General features: G+C 39.9%; 1 protein-coding gene across 1 annotated transcript in view; it reads left to right on the forward strand.

Annotated features, from left to right (window-relative positions):
• Nucleotides 1–21,754, forward strand: part of LOC124622145 (katanin-interacting protein-like) — a 363,928-nt gene that overhangs the window by 227,819 nt on the left and 114,355 nt on the right. Inside the window, exon 9 of the mRNA XM_047147778.1 lies at nucleotides 1,933–2,029. Coding sequence (XP_047003734.1) covers nucleotides 1,933–2,029 — 97 coding nt within the window. The remainder of the gene's footprint in view (nucleotides 1–1,932; nucleotides 2,030–21,754) is intronic.

Raw genomic sequence — 21,754 nt, forward strand, 5'->3', positions numbered from 1 at the left:
AAACATACATTTTAAACCCTCATTTTATGTGTGAGTGGACTAAAAATCCCATAGCATAATAGAAATAATTTAAAATATTGTTTTTCTGACATGACTGGTAATACTTCAACTTTCTTATGATGTTCACATTTCTGTATTTTTGACTTAACTCCCCAAACTGCCTTTAGAAAGAAGTATTATTTTATTACCTGTAAGGAACACTTCAGTGCTCTTAAAATGGTGTACAAGCGCATACAGTACTTACACATCAAAATGTTTATCTAGTATACACAGCAAACATCTACTTTGATGTATCTTAAATAGTACAGGTTTGTCATTAGGCAAAATCGATCAATTGTGATATTGATTCACTTCATTACAATTAATTCCTTTTAAGATCTTTGTTGTAGGAGCAAATTTAGCAGTTTCTCTTTGTAGTAATAGTACTTTTATTGGTAATTCCTTTATGTGTTTCACACTGCTATTATCCTTAAAAAAATACTTAGAAGCATAAAATCTAGTGATTTTGTGACATTAGATTAACACCATAAATGATGTATGCTGTATTGAGACATGACTGGCTACTTTTTATATACAGTAAATCTCCCTTTTTACCCTTTTCATAGGACTGACCCAAAAAAGTGCAAAATGCAGGAATGTGTAAAATACTGGAAAGCTGAAGATTTTGTGCATGTTGCTGTCTGTTCATGAACACTTTCAGCTTTAATGTTTTAATCAATTTTGGTTAGAAGTTTTATTTACCATAATTTTATAGTGATTGTCAGTAATAAGTCTCACATTACAACACGGATATCTTTTTAATGTGGTTTCACACATTTGTGTGTGTTAGCACTTAACCACTGCCTTCATGAAATCACAAAGGCTGTGGCTGGGTTCTGACACACAGAAATGGACGTGTGGGTTTCCTCTTCATTCTGATCATGTCCTGTGGTGTAAATAAAACATGACACCCCACATTAAAAATATATTGGTGTTCTTTTATGAGGATTATTATTGATAATCATTATGAAATTATGGTAAATAAAACTGGGAGCACAATGTGGGTTAAAACACTGAAAGTTGGTAGGCTTCACACCCAGAGAATAATAGGCACGAAATTTGCAGCTTGTTGCCGACAAGTAGGTCACTCCTTCAGGGATGTCCTGGGTGAGAAAGAGGGTGGAAATTGTTGTCATGTTGTTGAGAATCTTGAGGAGGCATGTTGATGTCTCACAAGTCACACCAACTTATGACTCTGCTCTTAGTATGGATTAGCATATTTTGTGCTTAAGTAACAATTCTTGAAAGCCCATTGTAGAGATGTCCATCTTCAAAAGCAGTGTTTTTTGTGTAAATGACTGTGAAATTAAATTAGAGCTGTTGTAATACAACAAAATGAGCAGAAAGAATGTTGCTGCTAGAGTCACTATTGTGATTGTTATTATCAGTAAGGCAATGACTCAGCATGCTTCCCACCCTTCCAAATACTACGAACCTATAATATAGGCAGCCGTGGTGCAACATGCCAAAAATGAAAATCTTACTTACCATGCTAATGCTACGTTACATGAGCAATAACTAGTCTGCATTTTCTGTTTTGTTCCATAAAACATGGGAACATAAAAATAGAGTCTTACTGCATTATTTTATAGTTAATGTCTCGTTTGATAATATTTGAAAGTACAGGAACAAGCTCTGGCTATCATTTGCTCCTGTTCTGGTTCATGTGTTTGAAAATAGGTATTATACCTGAAACACATCACACTGGATGGAATAATAAGGACCAGTAAACAGCTGAGATGTAGTCATTGGTCTTACATATTTTCATTAGAGCACTTTCAATGTGACATGTTCTTCATAGATGCTCTTGTTCATCTGTTAATGTTACCTACCTTCACTTGTCATCATTCACAAAAATATTTTAACAAATAATTGAATATTATTTTTATTTAGGTCTCACTGGCTTGGAGGTGGTTGATGACAGTGGTGAAGCTCTTTATATGGAGCCACATTATTTGCATTGCAGTATACCATCACCAGATATATACAGGTACGATTGCATCCATTCCAATCAGCAGCTTAGAATTTTATATCTTTGGCCAAACTGGAGATAAAAAGAGGAGCTCACAAAGCGCTTAAATCTGTAAAAGGTGATGTTTAAATCTGTTGTGATTTTTCTTTTACTGTTTATGTTTCTTTACTGTGAGAGAATAGGAATCAAGGCATGTGATCGTGCAGTATGTCCTTAAATAATAGATATTCTAGAATAAAAATTTTAAGATATTGTGGAATAACTTCAGTATGGAAGGGTAGATTGATAGAAGTCTACTCACGACACATGGGCTATGTTGTATAATACACTACACTACGATACCTCAGAAGTAGCTGCAAGCTGCAGTATCTGGAGGCTCCATTGGGGGTAGGGGGGGGGGGGGGGGGACTTGTAGATGCATTGGTGGGATGGAAGGTATGTATGTACTGTTGTGGGAGCAGGGAAGGGGTTAGGCTGGTGGAGGACAGACTAATGAGGGTTGAGACCAAGCTGGTTGCAGGAATAAAGGATATGATGCAGCTACACAGTTCAAAAATATGGTGTTGGGAAGGTACAGGCTGTGAAGAAATTTTTAAAGTGAAGCACATTGTGTTGAGTGGCAATTTCTGCAACTGGATGGTCCAGCTGTCTCCTGGCCACAGTTTGGCAGTGGCTGTTTATGCAGACAGACAGCTTGTTATTAGTCATGTCCACCAAGAATGCAGAATAGTGGTTGCAGCTAAGTTTTTAAATCACATGGCTGCTTTCATTGGTAGCCCTGCCTTTGATGCAGTTGGAGATACCAGTGACAGGAAGTGTGGAAGGATGTATGGGGCAGGTCTAGTATTTGGGTCTGTTGCAAAGATATAAGCCATGAACGGAGGAGTTGTGGAGTAGGTTGCTGACAAGGTTATTGCCTGAGTTGGATGAGTGGCAGAATACCACTGTGAGAAGGTAATCCTGTTGGAGAATGTGATTCAGTTGCTCCAGCCCTGGGTGGTACTGAGCCATGAGAAGAGTGCTCCTGTGTGGCCAGACTGTGGGTATGTGGGGTATGGTAGGTGACAGGTGAGATGAGACACACGAGATATGTTTTTGGACAAGATTCAGAGGGTAATTTTGGTCTGTGAAGGCCTCAGTGAGACTGTTGGCTTATTTAGAGAGGAACTGCTTGTCACAACAGATTCAGTGCCCCTTGGTGGCTAGGCTATACAGAAGGGACTTCTCGGTGTGGATTGGGTGCAGCTATCGAAGTGGAGCTTCAGTGTGGTGGAGGTGTTGAATAGCGATCCTTGAGGTGGAGCTCGACATCGAGGCAGATGCCTTGTGCTGAGGACGATCTGGTGAAGCAAATGTGGGAGCAGGTATTGAGGTTGTGGAAGAATGTGGACAGGGCGTCCTCTCCCTTGGTTCAGATCATGAAGGTGTCATCAGTGAATCTGCATCAGGTGGAGGGTTTGGGAGCAGTCCTCTAGATGACCCAAGAGTAGCTTAGCATAGGGTGGTGCCATGTTGGTGTCCATCGCTGTACAACAAATTTATTTCTAGGTAAAGCCTTCAAGTAATTGTAGGTGATGATATAGTTGATCGTGGTGATGAAGAAGAGGTTGGAGTCAGTCAGCCATTGAGAAAGTAGTGTTCTTTAGCAGCAAGGCCATAGATATTTGGAATGTTGGTGTAGGGGTAGGTGGCACTGGCAGTGATGAGCAAGGCACTTGGTGGTAAAGGAATAGGTATTGTAGAGAGTCGGTGAAGGAAATGGTTAGTGTCTTTTATATAGAAGGGTAGGTTACGGGTAATAGACAGGAGGTGAATTTTAAAATTTTCCTGGTGAATTCAAAGTTCAAACAAATTTTAGCCTTGTGGCCAGTCATCGATTAATTCATTGCACAATATTTCAACTGGGTATCTGCCAGTCATCTTCATATGAGCCATCGAGGACTGATGAAGACTTGCTCTATTCCGCCCTATGTAGCACGCTGCAAGTATTCTGTGCATTTGTCAAAATTCAAGTTGACATACGGACCACACTTCACGGTGGCAGTGCCCTCGCTGGTGGAACTCTGCCGTCCTCTGTGTTACTATTCACGCGACTGTTGGCGCACTCTATTGTCTTCGATTAAAACAAATTGTGGAGATGATGGGGTTCCATGAACTGTTCAACTGGTAAATGCTTATCACAGTTTATTAGATTTTCCGCCAGGCATATTTCCATGGATTCTTTAATAATGAAGTCCCAAAAAGTTGTAGCTGTGGTCAGAATCACATTTTGACCATACTCCATAGAATTCCAGTGGAAATACAGTGTTTGGCAATAGCGGACTTGCTTGGTTGCAAAAGTTGAGTGCAACATTGATGTTCAGAGCAGCATTCTTTCACAGTGCTTGTGGTCTATCCTATGTTAGCCATACCACACGGACAAGGTATTTTGTAAATTCCAGCCTTCCGCAATTTCAAGTCATCCTTTACCGATCCCAAAAGGTCTGCAGTCTCAGATGGTGTACGGAAAAGTTTCAGGTGGACATCACTGCTTTGTTTAAGCATGTTCTATCCTCAACATACTTCATGTTCAACCAAGAATATTTTGAGGAGATTGACAATGTCGCCATGGGCAGACATCTGACTAGCTTGGTGGCCAACATTTTTATGGAGGATATCGAGGAGAGAGCACTTGATTCAGTTGCCCTTAAACCAACTATATTTTGGAGGTATGTGGACAATACGTTCATAGGCTGGCCTCATGGGGAAGATAAATTGACTGAGTTTCTTCACCACCTCAACTCCATTCATAACAATGTTCGCTTCATCATGGAAGCAGAGAAAGATGGTTGCCTGCCTTTCTTGTATGTCTAGGTTAGACGAAAGAATGATGGTTCTCTTGGGCATTCACTTTATTGGAAACCCATTCAAGCATCCAGTTGTCATCACCTGTTGCAAACTAAGAGTGTGCTTGAAACACTCATACCCAGAAGTCACACTTTCTCAGATCTAGATAGTTTATGTAAAGAGTTTGCTGACCTAAGACAATGTTTAGAAAGAATGGATATTCCCCCAGCAGATTAACTGGGCATTGTCAGTAGAAATTAAGAATCAGGAAGTGGATGTAGAGGAGAAAACGCTGGCGAAATCTTTAGCTCTTCTTCCTTTTGTGGGCACCATTTCATTTAAAATAGAATCCTCAGTAAATTTCAAGTGAAAGTGATTTTTCATCCACCATCTAAGATTGCAGACCTTTTGAGATCAGTGAAGGATACTTACTATTGCGGAAGGCAGGAACTTACAAAATAGCTTGTCAGCCTACGTGGAACAGACCACATGCTGGACTGAACATCAACATTAGGCTCAACTTTTGCAACCAAGCCAGTCTACTATTGCCGAATACTGTATTTCCACTGGGCATTCAATGGAGTATGATAGAACTGTGATTCTGACCACAGCTACCTCTTTTTTGGAAACCATTATTAAAGAATACGAGGATATACACGTGGCAGAAAAATCTGATAAACTGTGATAGCGGCTACCAGTTGGACAGTGCGTGGAACCCCATCATCTCCACGATTTGTTGTAATCGAAGACAACAGAGTGTGCCTACAGTTGTGGCAAGCAATAATGCAGAGGACAGTTGTGTTCCAAGGTTCCACCAGTGAGGGCACTGTTGCCATGAAGTGTGATCCACCTGTCAATTTGAATTTTAAGACATGTATGGAATACTGGCATTGCATTACATAGAATGGAACAGAGCAAGTATTCATCACTCTTCGATGGCTCACCTGAAGGCGACTGGCAGGTGCCCAGTCAAAATATCGTGCAATGAATTAATCGACAGCAGGCTGCAGACCTGAAATTTGTTTGAACGGGCTGAAGGTGTTGGTCCATAAGGCCAGAGATTCTCTCTTTGGGGCACAGTAACCGAATGCAATGTGGTATTCTTGGTGGTTGGGTTTACAAACTCAAGGAAGCATTTAGTAGGTATGAGTGTGGGAGGTGGTGGAGTTGAGGAGACAGACAGACTCACGGGAGAGATTCTGAAATTACAAATCACTGAGGCTGCAGTGGAAGTGCCTGATCTTAATGAAAATCATCTAAAAGTGGCAATAGACACTTCACACAGTGATGGTAGATAAATGACACAATTTAAATGTGCTCACTATATAAGTCAGTGATTTCGCATTGTTTAGTGAGCATATATATGTGTATGTTGTGACATTTATCTACCATCAATGTATGGTGCACATGTTGCTAATTTTTAAAATGAACCACTCGATTTGAAACCAGTAAGTATACTGCAGATGTGTAGTAAACTCCCAATGAAATCAAAAGGTTGCTAGTTTTACATGAACAAAATGTAGAATTTGTGTAATGGTTCTGGGATGGGCCTAAGGATTGAGGAGGGACTAGGAATCCTTCTGGATTTGTGGAATGGGGTCACTGTGGCAGGGCATGTAGGAGGGTGTATCTGACAGCTGGTGGGTTCCTCTGATCAGCTGACTCATAATCACAGTGATGGAGCCTTTGTTTGTATTTAGGATTGGTTTTTTGATTGTGAATTGACATTGTTTCTATGAATGTTAGGTTGGTTTCGATGTTGAGGGATTTGGGGAATGATGGTGAGACAGTGTTTGGTGTTAGGAAATTCTGGAAAGTTAACAGGGGGTGACTTGAGAACAGTGGGGATGGATTGAGGTTGGCTGGAGGAGTAATCTGGGTCATGCAGGATTCTGTAATGGTTTTGGGTTGAGTGCAAGGGCTATTGTTGTAATGTTTCCACTGAAGGGACTGGGAGAAGGAGAGGAGGTCTTTAACCAGAGCAGCAGACTAAATTTGGGGAGTAGGGAAAAAGGTAATGTCTTTGGAAAGGACTGATGCTTTTGTAGGACTGAGGCTTTTGGAGGAGAGATTCACCACTGTGTTGCAAGTCTTGTGAGGCTGTGGATTGTTTAGGGTGGTGGGAGGGAGTTGCTGAGTGTGTGGTAAATGTAGAAGGTCTGCAAGGTATGTTTCTGCAGCTATGACGGGCTGTGTGGGAGGTTTGGTGGATGTTCTTGTAGTGGTGGCTGATAGTAATAATCAAGGTGGGATATAAGATGAACTGACTGGTCAGTTTTTGAGGTGTTGTTGTGTGTGCTGATGTGGCTCCTGAAGGGCAAGGGTATCAGTTTGGGAGATGGGATGCATGAATTTGGGATTCAGAGCAGGGGAATTTTTGTGGATGGAGGGGAGGTAGTGCAAGGACATTCGGGCCTGATTGATGCAGGTTTGCAGGACCAGGTTAGTGAGAACTGTGACTGATGGTATTTGAACAGATTGTCATTGTGCAAGGAGGGGTTCCAACCAGAGATAGGAATTTGATGATCAGGTCAGGCCATGCCAAAGACAGCAGTCATGTGTGTGTGGCAAAGTTGTGTGAATGTGTGGGAGTTCTGATTCTGACTAAGGACTTTGTCCAAATGCTTATATACAGGGTCAGGCAAAAAGACTTCCAGAATTTGGTGACACCACTGTGTGAGTTGGGTGTTATTGTTGTGGAGGTGGTGTCAATTGATATTGTGCCATTTTAAGCTGGTGCAGTTGCTTGGCTAGGTAAGCATCATTCATTTGTTGTGGAGGAGTGTATTCGTAATGGTGGTTCTGCGATTACTACTCAGTGAACATTTCACATTCAGTTTGAATTTGACTGACATGATTCTGTTCCTGATAGAAAAACTATTTGACTTTGGGTATCAAACTTTAGAGCCTCAGATTCTGCACTGAAAAGAAAATCTATTGGCCAGTCTCAAACTGTGATAATGCTGGAAAATGTGGCACATGTGAGAGCATCCGTCCAGCAATCTCCAAAGCATTCACCACTTAAACATGCAGTTGCCCTGGGATTTTATGGTAGCACCATCTGCATAAAGATCTTTACATGCATCCCTACAAAATGATTGAGAGAGATTTGCAACTTGCAGAGCTGTGTGTTAGGAAATTCTTCGGATCGCTGTTTTGATCTCTTATTACGAGGCCCGCTTCCACCTGTCAGGTACAGTGAATAAACAAAAGTTCCTTTACTGGGTGACAGATCCCTGCAGAAATTTTTCCAATGACCACTTCACAGCCATTGTGTGAGATTTTGGTGCGCCATAACTGAATTTGGTGTGTGGGGTTCCGTATTTTTTTGAATAAGATGGTGTAATTGTAATAGTTAATTCAAATTGCTACTGACATGTGATAGAGACCTAATACCCCAGGCAAATTACTAAGAAAATCAGCAAATGGGAGAAAATATGTATAAAATTTTGAAAGTTATGGAAAATACTCATATGGGGTGTAGTAATAAGAATCAGAAAAATTCGCCTTCATAGGGGGGAGGCCCGTCCCCCTTTTATCACCTCCAAAAGTCAGTTTGTACCATATTTTAAATTTATACACAAAACGGCTCATTTTTCGAATAGAGCTGTTATTAGTAACTATATTCCTCACAAAATTGTACATGAAAAAGATCTTGTGCATCTTTTCAGTGATACAAATGGTATTTGAGGTATAAGAATTGGAATAGAATTCTGTTAACGTAATAGTTTGCAGTTTTTGTTACTTAGCAAACTATTTAAATGAAAAGCATAATTAAGTATATGGAAATATTTCATAGCCTATATGTTCTGCTTGATGATATTGCTTTTGTGATCAGTATTGTTGAAATCAGGAGTTCGTGCCAACAATGAAAACACAAGTTCTTCTTCCCATTCACTCAGTGCTCCCCGACCACTAGTGACGCTGCCATTTCTTCTTACCCAGTGTCCAGTTCAGTTTGCCATTTCTTCTTACCCAGTGTCCAGTTCAGTTGAGTTAATGTTGTGAACTGTCAAAGTAGTGCCAGGGAGTTCTATTTTTGTGACAGTATTTATCAGTTTCTGGTGTTATGTAGTGCTTCTGCTTAGTGTCATTTCTTTTGTCGGAACTGAGAAAACAATTATGCTGGACCCTACTACATGTTTTATTTGTGGTAAATCTGTTCCGGAAGGAGAGACATCAATAGTGATGAAGGGCTTGGAAACTCTGATATGCATCAGGAAGGAACGGAAGGATGGGGCTCATAATCTTCTTCAGAACGCTGGGCTGATTGAAGTGCATAAGGCATGTTGACGTGAATATATTAATGAATATAATATAAGGAAACTAATTAATCAGAATGTTGCACAAGCAGATGATAAAACTTTGAGGTCCTCTTCCTCTTATCCATTCAGTTTCAAAAAAAGATTGTTTAATATGTGCTGAAAAGTGTGACATAGAGGCGGAATCTAAAAGACCACTCCACAAACACCTTGGAGTGTTTGAAGTTCGCTCTAACTGTGAAACATATGCTGCTTGAGAAAGCAGAGAAACACAATGATGATTTCGGTAGAAAGGTTGCCGAAAGCACCAACAGTGTTTTGTGTTTAGTAGCTGCAGAGGCTCATTATCATCAAGATTGCTATGCTAAATTAGTGGTGAACCACTCCTCTGTTCAAAAAGGAGACCACTCTCAAGATACCAACTTTGATGTCACTTTTCAAGAATTATGCAAATTTATAGATAGTTCAGAGGAATTTCAATTTTCACTGTTCGATTTGTTGAAGAAAGTTAATGAATGTCTCCCAGAAGGGGAAACAATGACTATAAAAACTCTGAAAAACAAACTGACTGAACACCTGAGTGATGGGGTCTTGTCTGCCACAGTGCCAAAGAATCCCCAAGTTGTATGTTTTCATGGCAGTGGCCGCAATCATTTGAATCAGTGGTGCAATGAATGAGCTGTTAATAAAAAAGATGAGAGAAAAATAATAGTAGAAGCAACAGCAGCTATCATTCGTGAAGATATAAGAATGACTCCTTTCGGTATTGCCGATCATCCAGATGTCAATGACTTGACAGAGAATGCTGAAGTTATGGTTCCTGACACTTTACATGAATTTTTGAAGGGTGTTGTTTTGTCAAAAAAGAAAGGTAGTGAACAATCCCCTTTAAAAACATATACAGCAATATCCCATGGGATTGTGTCAGTTACCAGGCCTCGTTCATTTATCTCCCCACTGCAACTTGGTCTTGCAGTGTACTTGTTTTGTAAAGGGGGAACAAAAAAATAGTTGAAATTGTCTCAAATATGGGTTTCTGCTCTAGTGTGGCTTTATTTGAGGCTTCTGCCATTCAGTTCTGGAAACCAAATATTCTCGCAGTTTGTTTTTCTTAATGCTGACTTCAGTATTGCAACGATGACGGGCAAAGGTGCATTCCATGCTATGGATGGAATCAGGCATGTGACTCCTGAGAGAGCGATAGAATATCAAAAAGTAATGAAACTCTGTGTCATGCTGAGCTCTACTGAAACAGTAAATGCTCAAAAAATTTGTTTGCTAATATTCCGAAGGTAGGATAGAGTTGGAATTGAAGAAAGTAATTTGCAAAATGGCTATCCAGAACAATCCGTCTCTAAAGCAACAGCCCCTACCAATCACGATTTTACTTGGATGATGGGAAAGCCTTTACAGCTTTCTATTCCTGCATGGCAATGTTTTATGGAGAAAATCACAACTGGAGAACCTTATAGACAATCAAATGTATTAGTGCATCCATTCATCAACAGCCCACCCACAGATTATACTACTTTTTTAACTGCTTTAACTAGACAATCAAATGTATTAGTGCTTCCATTCATCAACAGCCCACCCACAGATTTTAGTACTATTTTAACTGCTTTAACTTGTGCCATCATGAAGAGTAAGAAGACCACACAGCAACCACTCTACATGAAAGCTAAAGATATAGTTGCAATAGAGGCTAATGGTGGGAATTAGCTATTCCCTAATGTAGTTATTTGATTAGGAGACTTTCACTTAATGTCTTTCTAAAATCAGTAGGATTTGTAATGAGAGACAGTTGACTCTCTCAACTTTTGGTGACTGTATATGCTGCAGCTTCTGTTCCCCATATACTTTCTGGTCATGCATACACGAGGACAGTTCAGGCTCACTCTGCAGTCATATGTGCTCTTTCCATCATAATACTGGAGGAAATGGCAGTCATGGAGGAGGAGAAGCAACATATTTAAGACTGTATTTCTGATTTGAGTGGAAATGATGCATCTTTTGGCAATTTGGAAAAAGATAAAGTGATTGAAAAGCTGAAAAATAAATCTGTCAACATAGTGGATTATATTAAGCAAAGAGGGATAACTTCCCAGTTATGGATACAATACATTCAGCTTGTCATCTTGGCATTGCATCTCATCCAGGCAGAGCTTATGGGGAATTGGGAGTTCCATATAGAATGTGTAAGAGCTGTGCTCCCAATATTCCATGCAGCTGGTCACTTTTCTTTTGTACCTCCAGGACATGGAAAAACTGAAAGAAACCATGAAACCTGTGAAGTTCGATAAATTCACCAAGGACAGCTTTTTCACGGTTTGACGCTCTAATAAGTATTGGTGTGAAGTATAGACCAACCTGATGATAGGACAAATGCTTATGAAGAACCTGAAGAGTGTTGGAGGTGTTTCACACAGAAGAGGTTTCACCTTTACTGTCTTGAACTGATGGATTTGCAGTATACCAATAGCCATCACAGATATGAAACTATGGAACATTTCTGCAATTTACATTCGGTTTCGAGTGAACAACATGTTGAACTGAGGAGTGGGAGTATAAAAATTGACAAGAAAATTCGCAGAACATTTCAGCTATGGTTGCAACAACACCCTCCATTTCTTTATAAAGAGCAAGATCAGGATTAGTAGCTTCTCAGGAAGTAAACTGTGACAAAGCTGTGTCTGTTGGTGAAGAAGCTCTTCGAACAATATTTACTGTCTCACCAAAACTTGGTTCTTGAAGCTTAAGTGATCCAACACGGTTAGGACAATGTGCATGTCAACTGTTGGGCTTGAAAAAAATATAACTGAAGTAGGTACAACACAGTTACTTGAGAGAATACTGTGCACGCTTCGTTCACCTGAAGATTTAAAGGATTGCTTTACGTACGAATTATCAAGTGTACCAATGTCTCTGACAGCAGTGGATTGGTGAGGAAAACAAAAAAGTCATCGCTGTACAATCTTTTCAATCAAGTACCTGAAAAGAAAATTGACAATAATGAATTGAAGGTCTTTGTTATAGCTGGTGGGGTTCTTATCCACTATGTCGAGTGACACGAGAATAGAACTTTTTGTGACATTTATTAAACATTAACAGCCTATATTCAGAGACTTTATATAGATGATGTTGCCGTTGTATTTGATGGATATTCGGAAAGTTCTCTGAACATAAAAACTAGGGAATGCCAAAGGTGAACAATTAAGCAGTTCTTGCGAGAAATTATCTTTAATGACGAAACATTATGTGTTGAATCACAGTCCGCCTTTCTTAGTATCCTCAGCAATAAGGAAGTGTTTATTGCACAGCTTGAGCAAAAACTAGACAGTTTTGGTATTGAAACCAGTATTGCAGATGACGATGCAGATGTTGCAATTGTTGCAAAACCAATAAATGCCTCAAAATTTTTCCAGCAAGTGATTATAGTAGGTCAAAATGTAGATCTTCTTGTGCTACTCTTCCTCCAGATAACACAAACATAATCCTGATGAAGGAAGGTAAAGGTAGCATCAGAACAAAGTGTTAGTTCTAAAGATATACGTAATTCCTCACTCATTCATGAATCCAAGAATTCGATACTGTTTCTTCACGCAGTAAGTGGTTGCGACAGCACGTCAGCCTTGTTTGGGAAATGAAAGCTGCAAGCTTTACAACTATTCAGCCGGTATCCCCAACGTAATAATATTCCACGGTTATTCAACGATCCTGCTTCCTCTCCTGATACCATTATAAAAGTAGGAGAGAAATTTATACTCTCTCTCTCTCTCTTCACAAAAACATTAGAGAGTCCTGATGATGACAACTTAAATGCCATTTGATTTAAATGTCTTAATGTATTTGTGGCTCAGGCAAACAATGCTGTCATATACTCTCGTTTGCCACCCACTACTGATTCAGGACACCTTCACTCTTACTGAGTTTACCTACAAGTCCAGCTATAGCTGGAGAACAACTAGGATCCCAAAAACTGGGCTGGAGGAAATCAAACTCATCTCTTTCCTCAATTCACATGAAACGACCACCTGCTCCAGAGAAAATACTGCTATTGGTTTCATGCTGCTGCACTCAAGGCTGCAGAAGGAATTTCAGATGTGTGATGTGTGAAGGCTATCCTACATAGCACAATGATGTGCAAAAAGTTTCATGGACAAAGATGCACTAATGTACCTTGCAATGATTTGGCAGAAGATTTGTATGATGGTGTATATACATCCAAATCTTTTGCCAAACACACACACACACACACACACACACACATACACACAGCATGTAGACGATGAAAATACCATAATATCTAACAAACAAATAATAGTTGTTGCAGTATTTTCATTGTCTACATGCTGTACATATGATTGTAAACATATTGCAACAAAAGTAATTGCTGATTAGTTTCATAGAAATTCTTAATTTTCATGAAAGTTATTTTCATTCCAATAATTTAAGTTGCATAAATATAAAGTAAAAGACTGTAAAGCAAAATTGATCCATATAAATAAAAGTCTGTTTTAAAAGAAATTTCACTTTTTTTTACCTTCAAATTTGAGTATTCATAAACTAATTACCTTGCTTAAACATGCATTTGACCTTCTCTGAATAGAATTTCGCCAGAAATATTTTCTGTCATATAGATAACTTCGTAAAATTAGAAAAAAACGAAAATAAATTACAATCAGGGGTGGGGGATGGTGAAGCTCCCCCAATAGGGGAGGGAATGTTCCTGTTTTTTACTTCTACATCCCCTAAGAGTGTTTTCCCAAAGTTTCAAAACTTTATAAATTCTTTCCTACATTTTTCCCAATTTGCCTGGACTATAAATTAAACCAGACTTTTGGGAACAACGAAGAATGAGAAGTCTGGTTCCAACAAGGAGCCACAGCTCACACTTCTCAGCGTTATCTAGAAATTTGGAGAGTTTTTTCCTCAATGCCTTCTCTCTTTGTGATGAGACATTGCCTGTCACCTAAGGTCAGCCTGTTTATCACCTTGTGTTTTTTTCTTTGGAGACACTTAAAGGCTCAAGTATACAAAAATTGCCCCCCAACCCTGCAAGCACATACAGAGAAAATCGCTCAGATAGTGGCTACCAGTCCACCACATGAAGAACCATGGATAATTTCTGGGAAACACTTTATCAATGTGTCTATAATGGAGGATGCCATTTACTGGACATAATTTTTGAAATCAACTAATGTAAAATAGCATTGTATTTGTTGTATACAAAATATATTTGTGAAATATGGGAGGTCTTTTTACCACACCCTGTATCTCTCTTATTCTTTTCGTTGTGCTGGTCTGCAAGTCAACAGCACATCCTTGTTATGAATTATTTGGAATGTTCTATAATCTTATACTTGTTAATCTATAACATGTTATGACAGAAACAGTAAACAAAAATAACAAGCAGCTACTCACCTCTGATTTGTTGTTTCACAACTCATAAACAGCACAGAAATTTATCTAGTATTCTGTGGTTATGTACTGAGTCTCTCACACAGAGAGTCAAACATTCCAACCCACAATGAAACTTCACAAGCTCCGAAAAGACCTATCTTTCCAATGTTAAATTAGCACTTATAAATTACATGTTTTTTCAGAAAGTATTTGAGATAGGAAGTTGAAATTTTTACTGGTTATTTGTTGGAGTATTGGTTACAACTTAACACAGGGATTTTAAAAAAAATTGATTCAGTTGTTAGAGATTAATTTTTTTCTATTTTAATGAAAATGGACTACTTTTTTGTGCCAGTTTTGTTTATGTCCATTATAATTATCCGGGCTGTTATGCCGTGGTCGGTTGATGAATTCTGAGGTGATTCCCAACGTTTCGTCTCCGACTGCGGGAGACATCTTCAAGGGGGTCCGTAGCTTGATGGAAAGTCCAACACACACACTGGCTCGCTACTGACTGCCGCTAAATTCCGTGTCCGCGCGCCCCCGCGCCGCGGCGTGACGTCACGTGTTTTGAAAACGTCAGTGCAATTGGCCCCTGTCCGTCGCCGTCGATCGCCGTTGTCATCACCCAGTAGTGGACGAGTGGTACACATCTTCTTTAACACCGGCATCCATATACCGTTTAATTTGACGCCCTCCTCCTTTCGGTTGAAATTATTTGGGTGTTTAGCGATTTCGATTGCCTCCCTGTAGAGCCTTTCGTAGTATCCGCTCGTGGCCGCTAGTACTTGCGTCTCCTCGAAACGAATATTGTGGTTCCCTGTCTGGAGAGCATGCTCCGCAACAGCTGATTGTTCCGTTTCTCCTCTTCTACAATTTCCCTTGTGCTCTTCCAAACGTTTAGAAACAGTTCTTTTGGTGGTACCCACATAAACATCACCACAGCTGCATGGGATCCTATACACTCCAGATTTTTCCAATGGTTTGCGAGCGTCCTTGGCAGGCCTAAGGTATTCCTGTATCTTCCTGGTGGGCTTGTAAATTACGGTAATATTCCGCTTCACCAAGATCCTCCCTATTCTTTCCGTTACATTTTTAACAAACAGCAGGAAAACCTTAGATTTTGCAGTAGCCTGTACGTCGGTATGATTTCTGCGTGGCTGCCTCAATGCACGTTTTATTTCTGCGGACGAATATTCGTTCTTCGTTAGTGCATTGTGGAGATGTTCCATCTCAGCGTCGAGCAACTCAGGTTCACAAATATTTCTAGCTCTGTCCGCTAACGTCTTGATAACACCCCGCTTCTGTTGTGGGTGGTGGTTCGAATCCTGGTACAAATAATAGTCCGTGTGCGTGGGTTTACGGTACACTGAGTGGCCCAAACTACCATTTTTGTTTCTAAACACAAGCACATCGGGGGCGTGTGGACACGGAATTTAGCGGCAGTCAGTAGCGAGCCAGTGTGTGTGTTGGACCTTCCATCAAGCTACGGACCCCCTTGAACATGTCTCCCGCAGTCGGAGACGAAACGCTGGGAATCACCTCAGAATTCATCAACCGACCACGGCATAACAGCCCGGATAATTATAATGGACATGATATTTCCGGCTGTGAAAGTTTACATTTTAGTATCAGTTTTGTTTATAAATTCAACAATATACAGGTTTTTAGAAAAAAGCTGTGTCAAGTTGTGCAGAAGGGACTGTGTAACATTTCCTGAAAATATGAAGCAAATTGGCTTGGTAGATCCTGAGAAAACTTGTAATTTGTATGAAAATATAAAACTTTTGGAAATCGAGCAACAAATTTTGGACCTTTTTAGTGCATTCCAAATCCACTTCTTCATCTTCTGCAAACTCCTCCTCCAGCTTCCTCTTTGACCCCTCCCGTTTACTCTGGCTTGTATTTCTAGGCTACTTACGGCCCTGTCTACAGCCCAAAGACATGTCTTGTCTATGGCAAGCATCGTTCATACCATGTTGAAACCTATCTTCATTCCCATATTTTGAAGTGTTTTGTGTCTTACAACATTGCCATCATTGAAAGTAACAACAACATTATACACACCAAAGTGAAGTGCTTCTATTCCAATAAACACAGTCTTGGGGATTCATGACCATATAACACTAGTTACACTTTCATTGGGGTTTTGAGTTTTTCTATGAACACACTTTCTCAACAGTTCATGTGCTGCTAAGTCTCTGAAAATAGGTTTTATCACCTCTGTTACTGCTTCAGGCAGACTATGTTTATGAGTGTACACTTCACAGTTAGCAATCCATTGTTGTACTTACACCGCATGTTTTCTCCTTTGGGACACAAGTAATGATGGGGACTTTCATTGGTTGACAAAGTATGAAAAAAAAAAAAGGAGCCCAAACATTCTTCTTCATGTTATTAACACTGTTTATGTTTTCGCCAATAGCCATTCCATAATAGTTCTGTATTTTGTCAGTTGCACTGTCCGTTAACCTTCGGTTCACATCCAACCCTTTACCATCTCTGAGTTTTTGTTTTTTGTTTGAAGCATTCAGTCACAGATGTCTTGATCCCATTCATTTCTACATGTGTCCAAATAAACTAAAATTTCTGCACTACAGCATCATCACATATGGCTCCAGTTCTTAAATACGTCAGAAACTTTTCGAATCATGGTCACCAAGGTAATTCATGTATCACACTTTATCACACGCAACAGAATGTTGAAATCATGCTAGCATCATCAGCCACTTCCATTCCTCTACTACTGCCACTATAGCCAGCTGTGCAATTATTTTCATGTCTATCTTTATTATTTATTTATTTATTTTTATTTAATTTTTGGACACCTACAGTATTGAGATATTACTGCTACATCTAAAATTTTCCCTGTCTACATACTGGTGGCAGATACTACACCATGAAGAGATGTGTGTCCCTGTTTATTCCAGGTGCCATTGAATGCTGCAGTCAAGTCTCTATTGCCACTGTTTTCTATTACTGCCTCTTCCATAGCTTGCTTCAAAGATTCTATACAGACATCTTCTACTTTAGACCCTATAAATCTGTTATAGTTCGTAAACTTGGTTGGGGCATTTGGAAGATTTGTCATGCCACAGAAAACTGCTCCTGCAGTCGTATTCGTACCAATGGTATGCAAGGCATAAACAAATCTAATTTTGCGTTCAATCATTTTCTTCATTTGGAGTTATTGCAACACTGTTCCAAAAGGTGGTCATGTATGAACACTTACCACACTTCAGTTCCATTTCAGTGATGATTCCCATTTGACATTTTATAGAGTTCCAGACTGACTTCATTACACCGAATACATCTTACACAGTTTGCAAAAATTCCGTTGAAAAGTGAGATATCAAATATTTCATTCACATCTGATTTTCCCATAAAACATTCATACTTTTTACTAACTGAATCAAGCTTCCTCTGCGAAGTACTTTCTTTCTCGCTTTCATTTCAATGGGCAGGTGTACCAGCAAGGTTAGGTTCACACACACACACACACACACACACACTTGGTTATTGTCTTTATTGTTTACCTACCTACATTCGGCTTTCCAATATTTCTCCTTTTCTTAAAAGCATTCAGAGGATTTCTAGTCACTTTACATTTACCCATGATTATCCTTCAATAAAACAAGAGACTTCAATGAACAGAATTCAGTACAAATATTTTCAGGATTACAAAAGAGTAAATAAATGTGAAAAACACAACAATCGAGTGAATGATATATTAAAATGTCACAGGTTAGCCACAACACTTACTTTGGAACATTTATTTTCTCTCACATCACTAAAATGTACACGGTGAGCATGTAGACTCATGAGTACAACATTTAGCAGAAGTTTAACAGTACCACAATGGCTCACGCCCATGCAGAACATATTTCAAAAGTATTTTAAAGATAGTTGTAGTTTTCTGAACTGAATAAATTATATCTCAGTTGAAATGGGAAAGTCTGTAGATGATTTTTAAAATGCAAAAAGTAAAAATTAAACATTTCATAATTTTGAACTTTTCTGGAGCCCTTTAAAATGAGTGCCAGGAAAGGATTGCAGTATGGCAGCTGTTCGCATAGTTAGCCCTTACAACAATAGACATCAAAGTTGTGTCACTTTTGGTAACCGGTGTGAGAAAGAAATGTTGTACATGACAGGAAAGGATGTAAAATATGAGGGTGTGCTGAAAAGTAATGCCTCCAAATTTTTTATGTGAGAACTATTAAAGTTTTTTAAATAAAACAAACATTATTAACATCCTACATCTTCATTCTTCTTGTGTACATGTTTATTTTTCAACATAGTCAGCCTGATGACAAACACATCTCTCCCAACAAGATACCAGTTTGTAGATACTGTCACTGTAGAATGTTTGACTTTGTTGATGGGGCCACAGCCTCACCTCTGTTTGCACCACTTCCATCACTGTCAAAGTGAAGTACTTGAAGGTGTTCTTGAAGTTTTGGAAACAAATAAAAATCAGATGGAGCCAAGGGGGGCTGTATGGTGGATGATTAGTGACAGTAAACCCAAGGTGTCAGATTGTTTTGGATGTCACAACAGTTTGTGTGGGCTGACATTGTCTTGTTGAATGAGAGCGTGCTCTGTGTGTCAGTGAAATCTTCAAATTTGATACTTGATTACAGCACAGTGTTTCTCACACAACAAAATAGTTACATTGAACATCACCACGATACATGCTACAATTTGAAGTCCTCTTGGGGGAGAGTGCTGCCAATAAGTAGACATTAAGAATACAGATGTAGAATGTTAGTAATGTTTGTTTTACTTAAAAAGCTTTAAGACTTTCACATAAAAAATTTGGAGGTACGTCCTTGTAGAAAGAACAAAGAATGACTGAATGACTTCTAATTACATATTGCTCACATAGGAATCGTGAGGATGATACTAAAATAATTACGGCACACACAGAGAGATTTAAACAATCATTCTTCCCATGTTCCACACGTGATTGGTATAGGAAGAAACCCTAATAACCAGTACAGTAGGACGATCCTTCTGTCATATACACTTCTTGGTGGTTTGCAGAGTATAGATGTAGATACAGAAATACTGGTCAGCAGTGGCACATTTGGATGTCTGTGTAGCTTTATATGGTTTATTGTATGTGATAGATTGAAAGAAGAAGAATGGGTAGCTTTGAGGGATGAAGTAGTGAAGGCAGCAGAGGATCTAGTAGGTAAAAAGATGAGGGCTAGTAGAAATCCTTGGGTAACAGAAGAAATATTGAATTTAAATGATGAAAGGAGAAAATATAAAAATGCAGTAAATGAAGCAGGCAAAAAGGAATACAAACGTCTCAAAAATGAGATCAACAGGAAGTGCAAAATGGCTAAGCAGGGATGGCTAGAGGACAAATGTAAGGATGTAGAGGCCTGTCTCACTAGGGGTAAGATAGATACTGCCTACAGGAAAATTAAAGAGACCTTTGGAGATAAGAGAACCACTTGTTTGAACATCAAGAGCTCAGATGGAAACCCAGTTCTAAGCAAAGAAGGGAAAGCAGAAAGGTGGAAGGAGTATATAGAGGGTCTATACAAGGGCGATGTACTTGAGGACAATATTATGGAAATGGAAGAGGATGTAGATGAAGATGAAATGGGAGATACGATACTGCGTGAAGAGTTTGACAGAGCACTGAAAGACCTGATTTGAAACAAGGCCCCCGGAGTAGACAACATTCCATTGGAACTACTGACGGCCTTTGGAGAGCCAGTCCTGACTAAACTCTACCATCTGGGGAGCAAGATGTATGAAACAGGTGAAATACCCTCAGACTTCAAGAAGAATATAATAATTCCAATCCCAAAGAAAGCAGGTGTTGACAGATGTGAAAATTACCGAACAATCAGTTTAATAAGCCACAGCTGCAAAATACTAACACGAATTCTTTACAGACGAATGGAAAAACTGGTAGAAGCTGACCTCGGGGAAGATCAGTTTGGATTCTGTAGAAATGTTGGAACACGTGAGGCAATACTGACCCTACGACTTATCTCAGAAGAAAGATTAAGGAAAGGCAAACGTACGTTTCTAGCATTTGTAGACTTAGAGAAAGTGCCTCAGTCGAATGCAGGAGAGGGCTTTCCTTTCCTCATTTTTTTTAATTTTTTCCTTCCTTCCATTATAGAATTTCTGTTATTGTAATGTTTGCTTATTTGGCTCTCTTGCATTCTTACACATATTTTTCCTCTTGCTGCACACCGACTCGTTGCCCGGTATTGCACAATTTTAATGCCTACTGTTGTAACATCCAATCATTCAAATAATTGACATATTGCAAACTGCTTCTCTCTTGATTGTGACACATATTTTGAGTAAGAGAACAGGCAACAGCGAAGCCACTGGCTCCACCAGAAGGCAGAAGAGCATGGAAGCTGAGCCTGAGCCAATGGGGGGTACACTGGCAGGAGAAGAGGCAAGGCCACCTCCCTCGGTGGGGGAGCGGGAGGCAGATGGAGGGAGGAAGGTGGACCAGAGTCCATGGGCTCCGCATTGGCAGGTTCAGGTGCGAGACGCTGGAGCCTAATGTGGCAGGCGAGTGGAGGACAGCCAAGGGCATGGAGGGGCAGCAACACAGAGGTATACTGCCACAAGTGGAAGCCTGCCCCTGGAACAATGTCATGACCAACTCTGCCACCCATCAGACCAGAAGACCACGACAGTGGTGCTCCAGCAGGGTATGGGCGCAACCTATTGGCATGACTGGTCAGTTGCTACCTTCTGAACTCCACCACAAACTGACTTTGTGGCCCACCACAACATCCAGAAGCCACCTTTGATGCTGGTTGAGGGACTGGGCCCATACAACAGCCATGGGAGGAAAATGTGATATGACTTGGTGGTTCATGGCATGTGAGTCAGGGTGCAACAAACCTAGAATTCCTGCAGCTGCAAACATTCTGCTGGACTGCAGCCAATGACCCATGTTGCCTAGTATGTAGCTAGAAAAATTGGCGACACACTGTTGTGGGAAGAGGCAGGCATGGACTTCTTCATTTTGTTCTTGAATGTAGACATGAAATGCTCCCCTCTAAATTAGAAGCTGGATTAATTGCGCTGTAGTCAGATGCTGGATACCATTGTGAATGGAGATGTCTTCAAACTCCTGTGGCACAAATTGCATACCATTATTGGACATGAGGATCCTGGGGGCCCCTCAGTACCAAAAATAGCTGACAGCATGGGAACAGTGCCAGTTGACAATGTGGAGGACAACTTGGCAATGTAGGAGAAG

Source organism: Schistocerca americana, chromosome 7, assembly GCF_021461395.2.
Source record: "Schistocerca americana isolate TAMUIC-IGC-003095 chromosome 7, iqSchAmer2.1, whole genome shotgun sequence".
Taxonomy (NCBI): domain Eukaryota; kingdom Metazoa; phylum Arthropoda; class Insecta; order Orthoptera; family Acrididae; genus Schistocerca; species Schistocerca americana.